General features: G+C 44.2%; 2 protein-coding genes across 9 annotated transcripts in view; both read right to left on the reverse strand.

Annotated features, from left to right (window-relative positions):
• The window catches only part of BCAS3 (BCAS3 microtubule associated cell migration factor), a 702801-nt gene extending 692601 nt beyond the window's left edge, over positions 1-10200 (reverse strand). For 4 of the 8 annotated variants that reach the window (XM_087890109.1, XM_087890127.1, XM_087890120.1 and 1 more), the window contains exons 1-2: positions 9867-10200; positions 875-960 (exon numbers count right to left, since the gene is read on the reverse strand). In XM_087890109.1, the coding sequence (XP_087746235.1) occupies positions 875-945 (71 nt within the window). In that variant the 5' untranslated portion in view covers positions 946-960; positions 9867-10200. The remainder of the gene's footprint in view (positions 1-874; positions 961-9866) is intronic. The other 4 variants (XM_087890106.1, XM_087890107.1, XM_087890112.1 and 1 more) reach the window with 1 other exon arrangement.
• A 1745-nt stretch (positions 10201-11945) lies between these two features.
• PPM1D (protein phosphatase, Mg2+/Mn2+ dependent 1D) overlaps positions 11946-21585 on the reverse strand; it is a 33337-nt gene continuing 23697 nt past the window's right edge. Inside the window, exon 6 of the mRNA XM_060693241.2 lies at positions 11946-13555. Within this exon, the coding sequence (XP_060549224.2) occupies positions 12995-13555 (561 nt within the window). The 3' untranslated portion in view covers positions 11946-12994. The remainder of the gene's footprint in view (positions 13556-21585) is intronic.

Raw genomic sequence — 21585 nt, forward strand, 5'->3', positions numbered from 1 at the left:
TACCATTGTGTGGGGAGTTGCAATCATTGTGCTATCATCGTTGGATAGATCTGCTACCATCGTGGTTTGTGAACCAGAGTGAGTTTGTTATTCTAACCAACTACTGTTTGTGTGGTAAGAAGATTTTGTATCACTGGACTGATTTAACTGGCAAAGATTTGGATTCATTAAAAGACTATGCAATTGTTTTTCACTACAAAGTAAAAGCTTTTGATAAACCAGCTGCACATCTCTTATTCATTGCTCTCAGCAACGTTTCTCTGTGCTCTACACTCTGCTGGTTGGTAACACAACAACAATATCCTTAACAAAATGTACCTACAAATTGCTAGAAGAATAAAAACTGATTTCAAAAGTTAGAGAGGGTTTCTAAGAAAACCCTCTCTAAACCCTAAGAAGATAGCATTTGAAATGCTCATACAGAATTAAGACTTGAGATTAATTATTGACACCTCATAGTTGTTACAGCTGCTACGAACTCCGGGTTGTATCAGACAAAGCAATTCCGAAGTGGGTATCGAAATAACCCACCACCAAAAACTTCATTCCATCACTCATACAGGTAGCATAGCAAAGGTCAGCAGCAGACAAATTTAAGTTTCATCTTCCATTTGGAACTCTAGATGAACTATATGGAATTGTATCTATAAAGCGATGCTGGCACAATGGCTAGAATGCAATATTGCAGGCTGACTCTGCCCACTGACAGGAGTTCGATCCTGACCAGCTCAAGGTTGACTCAGCCTTCCATCCTTCCGAGGTCGGTAAAATGGGGACCCAGATTGTTGGGTTCAATAGGCTGACTCTGTAAACCACTTAGTGAAGACTGTGAAGCGGTATATAAGTCTAAGTGCTATTGCTCTTAAGTACTTACGTAACAGCCTGTGGCCGGACTATCACACCTCCGGTACATCGGCTTGGACGGCGGGGAGATTCAGCAGCCATTACTGTTCTAAATTCCTGGAAGCAAAAAACAAGTGTTTTTGAATTATGTCTCAGACGCTCTTCCTCACTAACTTCTTCAGTGTTCGTCAAAAGCATTATTTAAAAAAGAAACCAATATCACAAGGTATGCAAACAGCAAGGTCAGAAAAGGCAAGTTATGATGGATCAATGACATATTTTACCTCCCACAGCTCAAAACCTTGAATTGGAATCTCTAAAGCCCTGCCTGAAAAAAATGCCCAGATCACCTTCCTATGTAGATAGAAATAATAGAAAAATTAAGTCAGTCCTAATTCAGTGGTTACTTCATCCAATCACATTAAGCTAAAATCAAACAAGTGGCAGGAAAGCTCATAAAATATAGTTTGTTGTGATATCCAGAATTATCACTAAAATCAGTGGGTCTTAAGTTAACTACTGCCTAGAGTAGCCCCATGGTGAGATAGGTGCAAATAAATGTAACAAATAATAACAGAATTACAGAGTTGGAAGCGACCTTGTAGGTTAGGGGTGTCAAACTCGCAGCCTGCAGGCCAGATGCATCACGTGCTGGCCACGCCCATCCCGTTTTAGCGAAGGGGGAGGAAGTCGCGATATATCATGTGATGACAACGTGACGACGTGAGTTTGACACCCCTGTTGTAGGTCATCAAGTCCAACCCCCTGCTCAAGCAGGAGACCATACGCTAGGGGTGTCAAGCTCGCGGCTCACGGGCTGGATACGTCACGTGCTGGCCACGCCCACCCCCATTTTAGCGAAGGGGAAGAAAGTCACGAGACGTACATCACGTGACCTGATGACACAAGTTTGACACTTCTGCCCTACACATCTCTGACAGATGGCTGTCCTTGAAAGCTTCCAGTGATGAAGCACCCACAACTTCCGAAGGCAACTTCTGTTCCATTGGTTAATTGTTTTCGATGTCAGAAAGTTTCTCCTCATTTCTGGGTTGAATCTCTCCTTGATCAGTTTCCATCCATTATTCCTTGTCTGGCCTTCGGGTGCTTTGGAAAATAGGCTGATCCCCTCCTCTCTGTGGCAGCCCCAGAACAATTATTTCAAAGATGTACCCGAAGCACAACTAAATATGGAAATCAACCAACTGCCAGTCTCACAGGAAAATGTTCATCTGAAACCATCTATGACTTTCTTTCTTTTATCCTGGGGTACAAAAGACCATAAAAGCCTTTGCTGTGGGGAAAAAAACCTCTCACCAGAATAAAGGCACGCTTCCTTCCTCTTACAGACTAAAAATGGGCTAAAAACATACCTGAACCCAGGTTTTTTAGAATTGTTAGGGGATTTATACAATTTTGTATTTATACAAATTTATACAAATTTGTATGCAACACATACAAATGAATTGCCAACACAATAGCAAAAACCATTAAAAATAAATCAAGGCAATTGAAACAATTATCCATAAAATACGTGACAGTGCAATCGATATCTTACAAACAAATAGAACTATTTCACACATTCCATAACTCCTCGGGATCCCTAAGGTCAGAGGCAAAGCCATGTCCCCAAGGTCTTTTGAAAGGGCAATAAGGGTCAGGGTTGAGCCTCTAGGGCTGCCAGGTATGGGGTGTGGGTCTTCCTCAGGGGGATGACAGACAGGTAGTTCTCGACCTACGACCATTTGTTTAGTGACCGTTCAAAGTTACGACAGCACTGGAAAAGGGCAATTTATGATCGTTTTTCACACTTACGACCATTGCAGCATCCCCTGGTGTCACGTAATTAAAATCTGGACGCTTGGCAACTGGCATGTTGTTGTGGTCCGCTAGTAGCCCACAGAGCTGGCAGCGGAGTTGGACAGTGAGGAGGCTGGGGAGGACCATGGGCCAGTCCTGGAGTCTGGGGAAGGCTCGGACGAGGGCTCTGTGTCAGGCAGAGATGGGGCCAGGGCCTTCTGGGAGTGAAGCGCGGACTCCAGAGCCTCCAGAGTCGGACATGAGAGAGGCAGAGGAACAGGAGGAGCCTGTCCTAGTGCGCATATGCGCAGAGCTGCCAGAAGGCATGAACAGTTAAAACAAAAGGGACAACTCGGGAGTAAGGCCTGGAGATGATTGGCCCCTCCCATAAGGCTTAAAAGAGGAGCAAAGGCATGTGGGCCCTTTGCAGGAAAGCAACGTTGTTAATTCTGTTCCCAATCGGCATCTTTGATTCTGGACTCTATGTGGCTTTGCCAAGTAGGTCTTTGGCAGTATGTCAAGTGAGATAAAGGTTGGTGATTATCCCAAAAGACTTCTTCCAAAGGACTTTTTGCAACTAATTGGGACTCAGCTGTGAACGAACGTAATTCACAGCTGTTGCAATAAAAGAGGTTTTTGGGACTACTTGTGTGTTTTAATGACTCAGGAAGCCTAGGTCACAACACGTATATTTATGACAGTTGCAGTCTCCCCGGGGTCATGTGATTCCCCTCTTGCAACCTTCTGACAAGCCAGGTCAATGGGGAAACCAGATTCACTTAACAACCGTGTTACTAACTTAGCAGTTGCAGTGATTCCCTTAACAACTCTGGCAAGAAAAGTCATAAGATGGGGCAAAGCTCACTGAACAAGTGACTTGCTTAGCAGTGGAAACGTTGGGCTCCACTGTGGTCATAAGTCAAGGATGACCTGTATCAGAGAGCGGGTGCCATGGCAGAAAAGGCTTTCCTCCTGGGCCCTTGTCCAATGAAACTCCTTAGTAGACAGGAGCTCTTCTGCCATGATGGGATGGGTAGAGGTAATCAGGGAGAGGCAGTTCCTCATATAACCCATCCCCACGCTATGTAGGGCTCCATAGGTCATAACTAGCATCTTCAATTGAATCTAGAAAACCAATACAACTCACAGGGTAGAGGTGTAACATACACTGGTCAAGGAACACATAGAATACCAACACATTTTGTATCAGTGACAACTTCTAGGTGTTCTTCAAGAGCAGCTCCTTATACTGCACCTTACAGTAATCCATTTGGGAAGTGAGTGACTAAGGTATGTGTGACTGAGAGTAGAGCTTCCTAGTCCAGGAACAGGTGCAACTGGTGCACAACCCGAAATTGCACAACTGGAGCCCTGCCATGGAGGAAGGAAGAGAACCAGCACAATAGTGATGCCCACCTCCAAACCCTGGAGTAGTCAATCCAGAAGGATACCACCACGATCACTACAGCAAGTACATCAGTACAAGGATGAATGCACTACCCAAATCCCATTCCTGCCAAAGGTGATCCAAACCTACAATCCACAAGTCACTGTGGGTTTTTTTAAATATGGTTTACATTAATTACATTTATGAATGTAAAAAAGTTGCCCAAGAGAGAAGGATCAGTGTAATAAGTAGCAAATACCGTATATCAATGAGCCCCAGAATCAGTGATGAAATCCAAATTTTTTTACTACCAGTTCTGTGGGCGTGGCTTGGTGGGCATGGCTTGGTGGGCATGGCAGGGGAAGGATACTGCAAAATCCCCATTACCTCCCCACTCCTGGGGGAAGGATATTGCAAAATCTCCATTCCCACCCCACTCTGGGGCCAGCCGGAGGTGGAATTTGCCGGTTCTCCGAACTACCCAAAATTTCCGCTACCGGTTCTCTAGAACCTGTCAGAACCTGCTGGATTTCACCCCTGCCCAGAATGGTTTATAAGATTAATTCTACATTGACTGATTCTTAGCTATTCCTTTCCTCTTGCCCTTCTTGAAACATATATGCCCACCAAGAAAAGCAACATAGTTGTTCCTAAGATCAAAAGTTATTTTTTTTATTATTATTTTCAGTCTTCTAAGAACTGTCATTTAAACAAGCCCACAAATGAGTTCAAAAGAATCCTTCAAGCATATAGACATGCCTGACCAGCAGGGGGCCACAGTATGTTTTGATAACCCAAAAATCTGAAGCTGGCAGAACTCTGTCGATCATAACCTCAAATGTGTACAGGTATTCATAGACATACAACTTCAACTGAGCACATTTCTGTTGCTAAATGAAACAGTTGTCAAGCCCATTTTATGAGATTTCCTGCCACGGTTGTTAAGTGAATCACTGCAATGGTTAAATTAGTAACAGTTGTTAAGTGAATCTGGCTTCCCCGTTGACTTTGCTTGTTAGAAGCTCGCAAATTTCATGACCTCAGGACACTGCAACCGTCATAAATATGAGTCAGCTGCCAAGTGTCTGAATTTTGATTGTATACCATGGGGAACTTGCAACGGTCGTAAGTGTGAAAACGGTCATAACCTTTTTCAGTGCTGTTGTAACTTTGAATGGTCACTAAATAAAACTATTATAAATCAAGCACCATCTGTACATATACACATGGTTGTCTTCTCCTTTCTACTTCTGCTCCTGCTCTTTTATCTCAAACTCCAAGCAGCTAGGTATTAAAGGAAAAAGCAGCTAAGTATTTGTTCCACATGGAGTGAAAAAGGTTTCTGTTTTTTTTGAGGAACACTTCCACTGTCTCTATTCTCCCTATCCCAAGAGCACCTCTAGTAGTAGGTCTCTCTGACTTCCCACCCTATCAAATGCTCTTGTAGATAGACTCTTACATTTTTGCTTTTTCACTACCATTTGCTTTTAAATTAATAAGTAACCCCCATTGACATAATTAGGGCTTTCCACACTGTTACAATTAATGCACACTACAAAATGTGAGACAGAAGATCTTTCAATCCCATTCTTTCCTAATACTGTAACACAGGGGTCCCACAGGAGCTGCAGAATGCCAGAAACTGGGCCACGCAAAGCCTCATCCATGGGATGCAGGCAGTATGCAAAACAATGCCCCATCTGGTCCACCAAAAAACCTCTCTCCACGGAGCCGGTCCCTGGTGCCCAAAAGATTGGGGGCCGCTACTGTAACAGGTTAACTGACAAAATCATCTTTTGGATTGATCAACAAAATAAAGGCAAAAGATATCAGCTTCTTATTCTGCTGGCCTGATATAAATAAAAAATGCAGTCACTCAAATAATAGTTAAAAGCAGTTAAGAGTGCAGCGTGCCAAACCACAGCATTGGTTATCAATGGGCAAAGTCCACTAATGGTTGTGTTCACACAGCACACTGACCCACAAATTAATCATGTGGTTAGTGTATAGTTAACATGCAAATCCAGAAAATTGAGTCAGTTACCCATGACCAAGTATGTCGACACAGGAACTGTTTGCTCAGTCATAGCTTATGAAATAAATTACCGGTAGCCAGATTCACACGTCAATCAGACTGCTTGGCAGCATACACCATTCAAATACATTTGGTGTCTCGTGGGTATTACACTAATAGGGGAAAGGATGGCATTGAGGATGAATAGTCATTGTGTTATTTGTTAATCTGATTAAAGTAAATCAAAATAGTGGCCTTTTAGAGTTTGCAGTAGCTTGGTTTATATGAGATATTGAAACTCAAAGAAGCCAACTGGCTTTTACCTAATGTGTCACGGCTTAGTTTACAGTTCAATGTATTTTGCAAACTTCAAAATTGGTTTAATTGACTGTACCTTCATTAAATTATCCATGGTTAGGAATGTTATGCAAATACATTCTATATTCCATGTCATATTTCTGGTTACCGTAATTTGAATATACTAATTTGAATATTCAGTAATGTTATTTTATTTGTGCTATTATCAAGTAATGTACAAAAATCATTACACTCATGCTAAACATGAAAAACATGTCCAGGTATTCTCCTCACTCACTCCTTATTCAAACACATATATTACACCCAATAGCCCTTTCAATTAATCCCTGCCTCTATCCTACACAAAAACCAATCTCTGGTCTCATACATTAACCCAAAGAGTAATATCAATGGAAAAGAATATTTGTAGGTCGGAGTTGAACTGTGGAGTCTTTATTGCTTTCTGAGCTGGGTTTTTTTCTTGCAGACATCTTATTACCCAACTAGGTAACATCAGCAGTGCTAAAAGAGAGTGGAATTTGCTCTCATTATGTTATAGCACTGATGATGTTACCTAGTAATGATGATGTTATCTAGTAATGAAACATTACTGAAAAAAAACCACCAAGCTCAGAGATCACCAAGATCGCCACAACCATAGAATTGTTTGATTCTAATATACAGTAGATTTATACAACATGCTACAGTATGATTGATCAATCACCTATAGCTGGCTGATTTTACAATATCATGCTAAACCAGGGGTCAGCAATCTGCGGCTCTGGAGCCGCATGTGGCTCTTTCACCACTCTGCTGCGGCTCCCTGTCACTCAAAATATACGTCACAACCACCAATGTGCAATACCCACCGGCAAGCAATTTATTGAGCTTTTCAACCATTGATAAATCCAAGAAAAGAGAAGTTTCAGAAGAAAACAGAATATTTAATTCAACTACTTATGCTAGTTTTGTGGCCACTCAAGAAATAGTCAGGTACAGGAAGGGTTTTGTGGTTCCTGGTGTTTTCTTTTTTGTGGGAAAGGGGTCCAAATGGCTCTTTGAGTGTTTAAGGTTGCAGATCCCTGTGCTAAACTGTAAATAAACTAACCATATCACATCTTAGTCCCTTGTGGTCTACTATAGTTTATGTGCATTTTCTAATCAGATTCCTGTAACAACTCTAGGTAAATTCAATATACAGGTAGTCCTTGACTTACAATCATTCGTTTAGTGACCGTTTAACATTACAACAGCACCGAAAAAAGTAACTCATGAAAGTTTTTCACACTTACAACATCCCCAGTGTCACGTGATCAAAATTCAGATGCTTGGTAACTGGCTCATATTTATGACAGTCATAAATATGAACCAGACTGGAGTCATGTGATATTTTTTGCAACCTTCTGACAACTAAACTTCAATGGGGAAGCCAGATTCCCTTAACAATCATTATGACTAACTTAACAACAGCCATGATCCGCTTAACAACTGTGGGAAGAAAGCTTGAAATGCCTTGCTTTAGCAACAGAAAATTTAAGCTCAAGTGTAGTCGTTAGGCTACCTGTACACCAGTGGTGAAATCAAATTTTTTTTTACTACCGGTTCTGTGGCCATGGCTTGGTGGCCGTGGTGTAACTTGGTGGGCGTGGCTTGGTGGGCATGACAGGGGAAGGATACTGCAAAATCTCCATTTCCACCTTATTCCAAGGGAAGGATTCTGCAAAATCCCCATTCCCTCCCCACTTCTGGGGGAAGGATATTGCAAAATCCCAATTCGCACCACACTCTGGGGCCAGCCAAAGATGGTATTTTCCGGTTCTCCAAACTACTCAAAATTTCCGCTATTAGTTCTCTGAACTGCTCAAAATTTCCACTACCTGTTCTCCAGAACCTGCTGGATTTCACCCCTGCTGTACAGACACATATACATAAAACAAAAATCATAAAAATACCGCAGCACAAAGAAAAACAAGGAAGAATTTCTTCCTAAACGGGAAAGAAAGAAGGCCGCTACCACCCCAATGTCTGGCTCCAGTGTTGCCCTGTGATAATTTTAAGAAAATATATATATATATATATATAATTATTTTAAAATTTTAAGTTCTGGAGCTCGCAGAATGTCTGCTTCTTTCTTTACTAATATACCTGGAACTCGTATTTTTAGAATAGTTTGTTATATATATATATATATATATATATATATATATATATATATATATATATATATATATTTTCTCAGGTTTTCACGGGTGTTTGTATGTAGGTCTTTGGTTATTCGTGTCTTCTCCCACGTAAAATGGGAAGTGTTTTGGCGACGTTTCGACGAAGTCTCATTCGTCATCTTCAGGCTGGTGTTCTCGGCTTCGTGCTTCCTGGATTGCTCCTGGAAGCACGAAGCCGAGAACACCAGCCTGAAGATGACGAATGAGACTTCGTCGAAACGCGCCAAGACACTTCCAATTTTACTTGGGAGAAGACACGAATAACCAAAGACCTACATATACATATATATATATATATATATATATATATATACATACACATATATACATACATACACATACATATATACATACATACACACACACACACACACACATATATATATATATGTTTTTCTTTTAGCCAGGTTTTTCCTACATAACCAAGGTTTTTCTGCAGCCTCTCACCAGGCAGCTCAGGGCCTGCTGGCTGCCAGAAGGAAAAAAGCCCAGAATCGAGTGGATGTGACTCCACTGAGCTAGGGCTGCAGAAAAACCTTGGTTACGTAGGAAAAACCTGGCTAAAAGAAAAACACACATAAATCCTACGAAGAGTAAGAAATATATATATATATATATAAATAAATATATATATATATATATATATAACAGAGAATAAAAGAGTTGGAAGGGACTTTGGAGGTCTTCTAGTCCAGCCCCCAGCTCAAGGAGATTATCAATGATTGTCAATTATTAATTTACATTTACTTAAGTTATTTAAATAAATAAATTATTTAAATTTATTTAAATTAAGATTTCCCGAATAAAAGCCCTCATTATATAGAATTTCCTTGAGGAGGGGGGGGAGGGGCGTTTCCTTTTAATTGCCCAAAGTTGCCTCAGTAGCTCAACCCCACACCCTGGGGCTGTGGAAACCACGGTCTGAAATGACCCTGAAGGCCCCATTATCTGGCAGCCCCACACAAGGCTCAGCATGATGGGCTTGGGGGTCAGTCGCCGCCTCTGAGGCTGGCCTACCTCGCAGGGCTGCCGTGAGGGTGGGGGGAAAAAAGGGGGCGTGGAAGGAGAAGGAAATCTCGGGGGCCTCGATATTCTCCTACTGACGGTTGAAAAGGGTCACCCCCTTTTCCCACGTGCCCCCCAACTGCCCCCCCCACACACATCAAATTGGCTCCCTCACACACACACACGCGACCCTCCCCCACCTTTCCTGTCAGTCTGGCTTCCCCTCCCCCTCCCTTAACAAGCCCCACCCACCGCTCGCGCTTCCCGTAATTTTGTCCCCCCCCTCCCTCCGTCTTACCTGCTGCCGTTAAACAGCCTTCGCTTTCTCCCCCTCCCTTGGCAATATTTGGGACCCTCTCACCGGCCGCCGCTCTGACAGCCAATGGTCGGCCAGGGGAGGCGGGCTCCGTAGGGCAGTCGGATCCAATCAGCAAGGCAGCAAGGGCGGTTGGCAACAACTGCCGGGGTTGGTTGTCCCTCCCGCTTCTCTTAACCGACGTTTTTCCCTTCTTGCCCAATCGCCGCAACTAAGCTAGGTTGAGAAAGCTTGGACGTTTGGGATGCTTTCGACGCTCCCACCTGTGGAGAGGGGCGGGGGAGTTGTTTACATCCGGGGCTCAAAGGAGGAGGAGGAGCCCGACGTGTAATGTAGCCGGTGCAGAGAGAGCCAATGGGATTCGGGATTGTCGGATATATGTAAGCCACACCCACCAGTGACGAAAAAGATTGTTTACCGCTTTCCACTCGGGGAAGGAGGCAAACTGAGGGCGAGCGTGTGACGTCATGGGGGGCTGACGCAAGGACGTAAACAGTAAAGCGCTTTCAGGACATGTAGAGATAGAAAAGTGTAGAGGGACAAATCGATGTTCTGACAATGTAGCTTTTTTTAAAATCGGGATGTAGACTTGTGAAAAGGTCTTAATTTTCATAAAATTAAGGGCTGTTAATTCACAAAATACTCATTAAGATGATGAATTAAAGAACCAGTTAGGTCTAATACAGGGGTGGGCAATTAGGGCCCCTGTACAACCTGTGGACTTCAACTCCCAGAATTCCTTCCCAGCATTAAAATAAAAGTAAACAAAATAATATAGTAAAATAAAAGGAAGAATATTGAATTATGCAATATTCTGCACCTTTTACAGATAGTCCTTAACTCACGACCACCACTGAGCCCAACTTTTCTGTTAAGCAAGACAGTTGTTAAGCGAATTTCGCCCCATCTTACCTTTTTTTGCCGCAGTGAATGACTACATTTGTTAAGTTATAATTGAATTCAAGCTGAATTCAAATTTTGCCAGTCAGTACAAGAAAAATCCTTTGAGGTGGTTTGATCACAGAGGATGAATAAGGATGGTTCTTGATGGGTATTTTGTGTAAGCAATAGCAATAGCTCTTAAGATTTATATACTGCTTCACAGTGCTTTTACAGCCCTCTCTAAGCGGTTTACAAAGTCAGCATTTTGCCCCCAACAATCTGGGTCCTCATTTTACCGACCTCGGAAGGATGGAAGGCTGAGCCGATGAGGATCGAACTCCTGGCAGTGAGCAGAGTTAGCCTGCAATACTGCATTTTAACTGCTGCCTGGTTAGAATGGCTCATACGAAGGCATTGTAGGAAGCATTGGATGGATGCAGCAGAAGCAAAGAAGGAAGGGCAAATAGTGGTGAATGGATTGGTGTGAACTATCTATGTCCTTCTTTCTTTTTTCATCTCTGATTAAGGGACGATCTGAAGCCAGGTTCCACTCCTAATCCAACATTTTTTGTCATGACACAAGTATCGAGAGAGTGAGTAAGAGACATGTGGAAATAGATAGATAGATAGATAGATAGATAGATAGATAGATAGATAGACAGACAGATAGATATGGATGGATGGATATGTAGATGAGATGGAGACAGAGTGATAGACAGACAGACAGATATGGAGACAGACAGATGTAAATGGATCGATGATGGATGGGGAGATAGATGAGAGAGAGGAGAGGGAAAGAGAGGGAGAGGAAGAAAGAGGGGAGAGAGAGGGAAAGGGAAAAGGAGAGAGGAGGAGAGAGAGAGACAGAAAGAGACGGAGAGGGGAGGGAGAGAGAAGGAGAGGGAGAGGGAGAGAGAGGAGACGGAAAGGGAGTGGTAGGAGGAGAGAGAGAGAAGGAGAGGGAAAGGGAGAGGGGGAGAGAGGGAAAGAGAGAGAGAAGGAGACGGAGAGGGGAGGGAGGGAGGGAGAGAGAGAGAGATTTCTAGCTTTATTGTTGTGTTTTCCTTTTTCCGTATATTACAGAAATAATTTCTTTCAAAAACAAGTTATGAGAAACCTGAGCTACAGCTACTGTATGTTTAAAATTAAGTTTTTAAAAACCAGAAAGCACCGGACAGCTTTTTAGCAATTTTATTTTATTTGTAGGTATACAACGACAACATATGCAAAGAAAAACTAGAAAACTAACCCAATAACTTAAAAACCTCGGTTGGTCACTCTTATGGTGGCGCCATTGATGGTTGGAATAGTAAAATATCTCACGCATCCATAAAGGAATGTATTATCATAATTCCAAGTATATCACCAAGAGAATTTCAAAAAGCAGCCCCCAGGAATTGGGAACCCAAGAATTGATGGAGAAAAACTTCTTGTTTAGCTAAAATACTGGCCCTTCATCTTAAACAAACAAACAAACAATCAAAACCCAAATGCAAATACAGCCAGACCTAAAGTACTGCGTAGTATTTTAATTAATTTAATTAAAACACAAGAACCCAGCGTACAGCTGTTATCAAGGCTCAACATCTTTTCAGCGTACATTTCATTCTGAATAGAGAAATCTAAAAGTTAATAAAAGGAAGAAAATATAGACCTACTATTATATTCTCTAATAGAGCGCATTCCAGGCAAAACGTATTAAGTCCTACGAAAATACGTTATCTTCCGTTCTGCTTTTAAATAATTTACTTTTGTTAAAAAGTTGTGAAGTCGTCACAGGAAGGAAGGTTATACAAATTTGTTACTTTGTACTAAATTAAACCCTTCCCAACCATATTTAAAAAATAATAATAATAAAACAGCATCCCAACGCAAGTTTTATATTGTTTCGGTATTTTTACCTTTGTTGTAACAATAAATGCAAGTACCCAAGGAAAGAGACTACAAGTTGTATGAAGGAATATAAATTTACGCATATATATATATATATTTTTACACCAACCTTTTTATCCTCCCTAAGGACGTCTACAAAATTCACAGTTATATTACAAGGGGGCAGAAGGTTGGGATAAAAGCTGTCTGAATTCACCTTTCTTCTTCTACATTAAAAAATAATAATGATTTTTATTTTCCTTAATAAAAGGGGGAGCAGAGAATAGAATGGCAGCTTCAAATTCTCTGCAAATTCTCCAGATTCGGTGGGAATCCTGGACGAGACGGGAGAAGATTCAGCAAACACACAGAGCTTTCCTAGTCTGCTGGAATAAGGGGCTCCCTAACTTTTTCTGTCCTCGTACACTTCGGCGCATGGCCAGCCTGTTGGTGATTTTATGCTGCGGGGTGGAAGAGAGGCTTTCGGGCTGCCCGCCAACGTTTCGGGTCAGGCCACGTCTTGGTTTCTTCACCACAGGCCCCGAGTTAGATTCTTCCAATGTCCTTTTGAAGCTGGCCACTGATGGAGTCCGCTCCGCTTCCTGTACTTTGGCCGCCTCACTCAGGGGGACCTTGAAGGATTTGGGGTCCGGACTCACATTCCTGGCGTTGGAGGGAGACAGAGTCCCAGGTGGGTTTCGGCCGAACGAGTCGTGTGCCCGCAAGCCGAGCGCTTTGCCGCCCTTCTCGTCCGGCGGCACCGCCTCTCTCGAGCAAGCTGCTCCTAAACCATCGTTGTCCTTCGTCAGCTCGTCGGCTTGCTCCGGAAGCCTGCCCGACACAGAAGCGCTGCTGCAGGAGAATAAAGGGAGGCCTTCTGAGGAACTCAGCCGGGGCCACAAGTCATCGTCTACGACCTGGTGGGATTTAAAAAAAATAAAAATGAAAAACACAATTTTCGATTTCAAAGGTTCTTTTGAGTTTCATGAGAAGGGGGGAAAAAAAGGACCAGGGGGTGATATGATGGCAGTGTTCCAATATCTAAGGGGCTGTCGCAAAGAAGAGGGGGTCAGCCTGTTCTCCAAAGCACCTGAAGGCAGGTATGCATCCTAGCAGTGGTGGGATTCAATGGGTGTAACAACCGGTTTGCTTCGCGTGTGCTTCGCACCAAACGGGTGATCCACCCGTGAGCAGTAAATTTGAAAACAGCACCTTCTACTGCAGCTCCGGTGAATAAAACAGCTGAGGTGCGGCAAGCCACGCCGATCAGCTGGACTTCAAACAAAGGTAATAAAGGTAGGTATAACGCAGGGGCAGGTGGGTGGGCCCAGCTGATTGTCGCAGCGAACCAGTTCGCTCTCAGCTGATCATCGGAGCTACCAGTACGCCCGAACCGGCCCGAACCAGCAGAATCCCACCCGTGTATCCTGGCTAAATACAACTGTCTGAGGAGCTGTAGGCGGACGGCATAAATTCTGGAGCAAGATATCACCCATGTCAGAATACCTTGCCCAGATTGTGGAACTGATGATGTTACCTAGTTGGGTCATGAAATCTCTGTAAGAAAACCACCAAGAACCCTAAACAAACATGATTAGGAGGCTGGAGGCTAAAATAAATGAACGACGGTTGCAAGAATTGGGTATGTTTTGTTTAATGAAAAGAAGGATTAGGAGTGACATGATAGCAATGTTCCCATATTTGAGGGGCTGCCCCAAAGAAGAGGGAGTCAAGCTATTCTCCAAAGAACCTGAAGGCAGGAGAAGAAGCAATGGATGGAAACTAATCAAGGAGAGAAGCAACCTAGAACTAAGGAGAAATGGGAACAATTAACCAGTGGAACAACTTGCCTCCAGAAGTTGTGGGTGCTCCAACACTGGAAATTTTTAAGAAGAGATTGGAGATTTATCTGAAATAGTATAGGGTTTCGTACTGAGCAGGGGGTTGGACTAGAAGACCTCCAAGGTCCTTTCCAACTCTGTTATTCTGTTGTGTAATAATTCTATTCCCCCCCCCCACCAAGAAACACCACTAATCACCGTTGTAAATCATTTGGAATGTTGACAACCGGTTCATATTTATGACGGTTGCAGTATCCCAAGGTCGTGCAATCTCCTTTTGCAACCTTCTGACAAGCAAAGTCAACGGAGCATCCAGATTCACTTAACAACCGTGTGATTAATTTAACAACTGCAGTGATTCACTTAACAACAGTGGCAAGAAAGGTCATAAATGGGACAAAACTCACTTAACAAATTTCTCACTTAGCAACATAAAGTTTGGGCTCAATTGTGGACATAAGTCGAGGACTACCTGTATAAATTCCCAAAATTGCTTCACCCAGTCTCGCTGGGAATTTTGGGTGTTTCAATCTCCAAATATTTGGAGGTCATAAATCCCCCTCTTTTTTTTTTTGCTAAGTGACCTTGTTGGTCAAGGACCACCTGTATTATGCAGGTAGTCCTTGACTTTCAACCACAATTGAGCCCAAAATTTCTGCTCCTAAGTGAGACACTTGTTAAGTGAGTTTTGCCTCATTTTACGATCTTTCTTGAGATAGTTAAGTTGTTAAGTTAGTACCACGGTTGTTAAGTGAATCTGGTTTCCCCATTGACTTTGCTTGTCAGGTAGTCGCAAAAGGGAATCACATGACCCTAGGACCGAGATGGTGAACCGGTGGCACGTGGAGCCATATCTGTGAGCACCTGAGCGTTGCCTTAGCTCAGCTCCAGCGCACATGCATGTACCAGCTAGCTGATTTTCAGGCTTTCCGGGCCCATCGGAAGTTGGGAAGCTGCCATTTCCAGCCTCCAGGAGGGTGTGGGAGGCCATTTTCGCCCTCCCTAGGCTCCAAGAAAGACTCTGGAGCCTGGGGAGGGCGAAAAACGGGCCTACCAAGCCCACCGGTAACCTTTTTGCCGCTGCATGCCAAAAGCAGTGGGAGCATGGGGGTGGGTGGGTTTCGCGTGTCCATGCACGGGGGGGGGGCATTGAATTATGGGTGTGGGCATGCATGCGCACGACCCCTTCATGCGCTCCCCCCGCTTTTGGCATGTGATGGCAAAAAGGTTAACCATCACTGCCCTAGGACACTGAAACCGTCATAAATATGAGCCAGTTGCCAAGCGTCTGAATTTTGATCTGGTGGCCACAGGGATGCTGCAACAATTGTTAAGTGTGAAAAACGATCTTAAGTCACTTTTTTCAGTGCTGTTGTAACTTCAGTCACTAAACCAACTGTTGTAAGTCGAGGACTGCCTGCAAATAGGCCATCACACCTGGTTGAGAATCAGCAATGGCAGCCCATCTCTCTCAGGTGTGGGTTCTAAATTTTTTTACTACCGGTTCTGTGGGCGTGGCTTATTTTGTGGGCGTGGCTTGATGGTCACGTGACAATTCTTTAGGATTTAGCAGAGGTACTGGTCTACCAGGCTTTTAACTGCTTGCAGAGCTGTACCGGTCTACCCATTTATTTTTGCAGGCACCGGTCTACTCATTTGTTTTTGGAGGCACCGGTCTACCACCAAACTGTCTTTTACCACTGATCAGCTGTAGGGCGGCCCTTTGAAGCCCCACTGCAAGAGTTTAAACAGTTTTTCCTTATAGCCCATCAGCTGGGACTCAGGAGGCAGCAATAGATTGGGGGTGGGGCCAAATAAAAGGTAAGAATAACGCGGGGGGGCGGGGGGCAGATCCGGTTCGGTGACTTCATATCGTCACCGCTACCGGCTCGGCGGAACCAGGAGGAACCCACCACTGATCTCTCTTTGGCTTAAGAAAGAGAGATGCTGGTCAGCCACATGATGAAAATTACTCATGTCAATTGCATGTTGTGTGAACTCCATCTCTGTGAACGGGTGTGTCTTATGAACCCAGAAACCTGGGTTAACTGAGTAAAGCATAGTTCACCATTAGAAACAGAAATTCTTAATTCGGAAGGTTTGGAGCAAAGGAGAGGACTAGTGCTCTGGGCTCAAGCATCCAATGGAAGCCATCGTTATTATAATGCTATCGCATCAATGAAGAATTCTGGGAGTTGAAGTCCATACATCTCAAAGTTGCCAAATTTGAGAAACAGTATTCTAGATTAAGCACTATAGCAAGAATATCTTGCTAATGACAGCCAGTTTGGTCTAGTGCAGTGATGGCTAACCTTTTTGCCATCGTGTGCCAAAAGCGGGGGGAGTGCGGGGAACGGGTCATGTGCGCACGCGTGCCCACACCCATAATTCTATGCACCTCGACCCCTCCGCGCTTCCCCCACTTTTGCCACGCAATGGCACGGTGGGCCCAGTACGCCTGTTTTTCGCCCTCCCCAGGCTCCAGAGCCTTTCTAGGAGCCTGGGGAGGGCGAAAACGGCCTTCCCCACCCCCACTGAGGCCCTCCGGAGGCCGGAAACGGCCTGTTTGACAACTTCCGGTGGGCCCAGAAGGCCTGAAAATCAGAAAAAATGTCAATGGTCCAACATGGGGCAATCAGTTGCCCAGCTCTGCATGGAAAACTCGTGGTCCAAAACAATATGCCAATCCAGGCCAGGTTAAATTCGTCAACCCGACCAACTTTTCAGTGTCCTCACAACCCAGAAATCTCCCAACAAAAAAACCAAAACAAATATAACCATTTCTCCTTCCTTCAAGTGTTCTCCCATACGGGATTACAGGTGGTGCTCAATTTACAACCACAACGGAGCCCAACTTCTCTGTTGCTAAACAAGATGGTTGTTAAGTGAATTTTGTCCCATTTTACAACCTTTCTTGCCACAGTTGCTAAGTGAATCACTGCAGGTAAAATTAGTAACAAGGTTGTTAAGTGAATCTGGTTTCCCCATTGACTTTGCTAGTTGGAAGGTCGCAAAAGAGGATCCCAGGAACCTAGAACACTACAAGCGTCATAAATATGAGTCAGTTGCCAAGCATCTAAATTTTGATCACGTGATGCTGCTGCAATGGTCGTTAAGTGAGAAGAATAGTCATAAGCCACTTTTTCCAGTGCTATGGTAACTTTGAATGGTCACTAAGCGAACTGTTGTAAATCAAGGACTACCTGCATTCTCCTATACAGATTATTCTGCCATACAGATTTCCATATTTTTCAGACTATAAGATGCATCTGACTATAAGAAGCACCTATATTTAGAAGAGGAAAAAAACAAAAATATGTTTTTGGCCTCCGCACTTTTGAGGCTTTTTTCGGCCCATTTTGGAGGCTTTTTTGGCCCGTTTCTGAGGCTTTTTCTGGTCCATTTTTAGGCTTTTTTCGGCCTGTTTTTGAGGCTTTTTCTGGGCCGTGCTTAAGGCTTTTTCCAGCCCATTTTCAAAGCTTATTTCGGCCCATTTTTTCCGAAACGGGCCCAGAAAAGCCTCAAAAACGGCCCGAAAAATGGCTCGAAAGCAGACAGAAAAAAGGCCGAAAAAAGGCTTGAAAACAGGGTGTGTGGAGGCCAAAAAAAAGGCCGAAAGGTGGGCAGGGCTTCGACAATATTCGGTCTATAAGAAACTATAAGAAGCTTCTTCAGTTCTGACTGAATGGTGGAGGATGGAAGGATTTATATTCCTTGCAGTCATCTGGTCGTTAGCGCTCTCTCTGAGAATTGTTGAGGCCACTTGGAGGTCTGTACCCTCAGGGTCACCTGAATAGTGCAACTGGGTGTGGAGCCTTCTTGGAACTGCTGAAAGGACTGTATTGTAAACAGGAGAGAGGTGGTGTCATACCCCTCCCCCTGTGTTGAGAGTGGGCTGTTCAATCTTAACTTAGATGGGCCTCTTTGACCCCTCTTTCAAACCACAGGAAAATGTGGACTTTGCTTTCTTCAAAAGAGTGGCACCTGCTGTCTTCAAAACAGTGGCCTTTATCTTTCAAATGCAGATGGACTGCTGAATCTTGTCCCGAGGGCTTTGTTCTCTTATGTTGTGTCATGTGTTTGTGAAGTGGTTGTTTTGTTTCTCCAATGTACAGATCTGTACACCTCTCACTTAACTGTACTGCATATAGCACATTGCTCAGTTTGTGTCTGGGCATTTTATCCTTGGAGTGGACAAGCTTCTGCTTCAGTGTATTTTTGGGTTTAAAGTGTGTACAGGCAGTCCTTGACTTATGACAATTGAGCCCAAAATTTCTGTTGTTAAGTGAGATATTTGTTAAGTGAGCTTTGCTCCATTTTATGACCCTTCTTGCTATGGTTGTTAAGCAAATCACTGCAGTTGTTACATTAGTAACATGATTGTTAACCGAATCTGGCTTCTCCCTTGCCTTTGCTTGTCAGAAGGTCGTAAAAAGGGAATCACATAACTTGGGAACATTGCAATTGTCATAAAGATATGTTGGTTGCCAAGGGTCTGAATTTTGATCCAGTGACTGGGGGGATGCTGCAATGGTCATAAGTGTGAAAAACAGTCATAAGTCACTGTTTTCAGTGCTGTTGTAATTTTGAAAAGCCACTAAATGAACTATTATAAGTCGAGGACTACCTGTATGCATGGTGTGTTGCACCTATCAGTACCGTACCTATCTTTCCATACTCCCCCCGCCACCCCACCATCACAACTGATGAAGCTTCTTGGTGTTCCGATCCGGCTCCCCAAACACGACAAACCCTCTAAAGTGAACTCAAAAGATTCCTTTACGAGGAGCGCCAGCAGCCCCAGGAAAAAGTTTCTCTCTCACCGCAGGCTAACAAGTCCCTCCGGCCGGAAGATGAATATAGTCTGCCACATCTATTCATCTCCGCCTCCTGCCTTTTATCCCCAGAATTAGGATGGGGCTTCGCTAGTAGCGGTGGCTCTTCCGTCCCAAGGACCGGCCCATAGATTTCCACTGCTCTCCTCTCCTCTGCCTTCTGTGCATCCAAGCGTCAGGCACTGGACCCAGCTGTTCCTCCTCCTCCTCATCAGCCACCTGCAGACCTGAGGGCTGTTGACTCTCCATCTGAGGGCTGACGGACGGCCCAGTCTCTCTCTCTCTCTGCCAGCTCCATTCCCTCTTTCCCCTCGGAGCTCTCAGGATGCCTTGATGCTGACCCTGACTCCCATCCCTCCTCCTCTGATTCGGCTGCTGGGGAAGGGGGCAGCGGCCGACTGGCCACAACTCTTGGATGAGAAGCGAAACATCTTCAAGCAAAAACGAAGTCCCGTTGCCTTTTGAAAAATCCAGACCTCCCACCCAAAAGAAACTCACAGAAAAGGGACTCCAACTGAGGATCTATTCCATTTATTCGCCTCTTTCTTTGTCAAAATCATCTCTTTTGCCCCCGAGTCATTACTCTGACTGATCCGAGCGCCCACCTCCTCCTGCTGCCCCGGCTTGGCACCCCTTTGCCTCTCCGTCTACCCAGACAGGTTTTCTGCAAGACAGAGGGCACCGAGTTACTAAGAGGATACCTACCGCATGGCAATGCCACCCTGGCACTTTCCAAGAGCTCAAATTCCCTTTACGGGTAGTCCTCAACTTACGACCACAAGGTTTCTGTTGCTAAGCGATGAGACAATTCTTAAGTGGGTTTTGCCTCATTTTATACAGGTAGTCCTCGACTGGACGTCTACTATTGAACCCCAAATTCCTGTTGTTAAGTGAGACATTTGTTGGGTGACTTTTGCCTCATCTTACGACCTTTCTTGCCACAGCTGTTAAGCGAACCACTGCAGTTTGTTAAGTTAGTAACAAGGTTGGTTAAGTGAATCTGGCTTGCCCATTGATTTTGCTTGTCAGAAAGTCAGAAAAGGTGATCAAATGACACACACACACCCCAGAGACACTGCAACCATCATAAATATGAGTCAGTTGCCAACTGTCTGAATTTTGATCATGTGACCAAGGGGATGCTGCAATGGTCATAAGTGTGAAACAAGAGTCCCTTGGGAGTTGGGTGGCATAGAAATGCGATAAATTAAATTAAATTAAATTAAACAACACACAACATAAATTTGGGGCTCTACTGTGGTCGTAACTCAAAGACTACCTGTAATTCTGGAGAGATTTGTTGTAACGTAGAACAGTGACCAGTCATAAGTCAAGGACTACCTACCGTGTGTCCCCGAAAATAAGACCCAACTGGATAATAAACCCTAATGAGCTTTTTGGAGCAAAAATTAATATAAGAACCCATCTTATTTTCGGGGAAACATAGTATATGTTAGGCCAGGGGTCCACATAACACCCAGGGAAAAACCTCTCTCCATGGAACCAGTCCCTGGTGCCCCAAAGTTTGGGGGCCACTGCCTCATCCCCTTTGCAAGCCTTGTAGTAACCTCCCTCGAAGATAAACTTACGTTATTAAGCCAAATTGTAAACAGGACACTAATCTTACACAAGATAAAAAAAAATATTGTAAGTTGTTGTATTCGTTTCTCACCACTAGGAGGCACTACACAACTGATTTTTGTCCTTGCATTGGGACTTCTCTGGCACAAGTTAGCACTCCCTCTACAAATAGTGCTCAACTTACAACAATTCATTTAGGGACCGTCGAAAGCTACACCACCACCACCGAAAACAGGGACTGACACAATCCTCGCAGTTACAACGGTTACAGCATCCGGACGGCCCCATGATCAAAATTCCAGCACTTGGCAAGCCCTGGTCATCTCTCACTTGGACTACTGCAATGCACTCTATGTGGGGCTGCCCTTGAAGAGTATTCAGAAACTACAGCTGGCTCAGAATTGCAGCCTCGAGTCCCCGAGGGTGGCCCATGTCACACCACTGTGATGCAAACTGCAGTGATTGGCACTCTGCTTCCGTGCCCAATTCAAGGTACTGGTTCTTCTTACCTTTAAAACCCTTTACGGCAGGGGTTGCCAACCCCTCTCCCCTCCCCCTCAGCTGGGCCCCCAAGCAGCAAAGATAGAATAACAGAGTTGGAAGGGACCTTGGAGGTCATCTAGTCCAACCCTCTGCTCAGGCAGGAGACCCTATATCCGTGATGGCAAACCCTTTCCGGACCGAGTGACC

The sequence above is a fragment of the Pantherophis guttatus genome, chromosome 1 (genome assembly GCF_059756535.1).
Source record: "Pantherophis guttatus breed Tessera chromosome 1, ASM5975653v1, whole genome shotgun sequence".
In the NCBI taxonomy this organism is placed as follows: Eukaryota; Metazoa; Chordata; class Lepidosauria; order Squamata; family Colubridae; genus Pantherophis; species Pantherophis guttatus.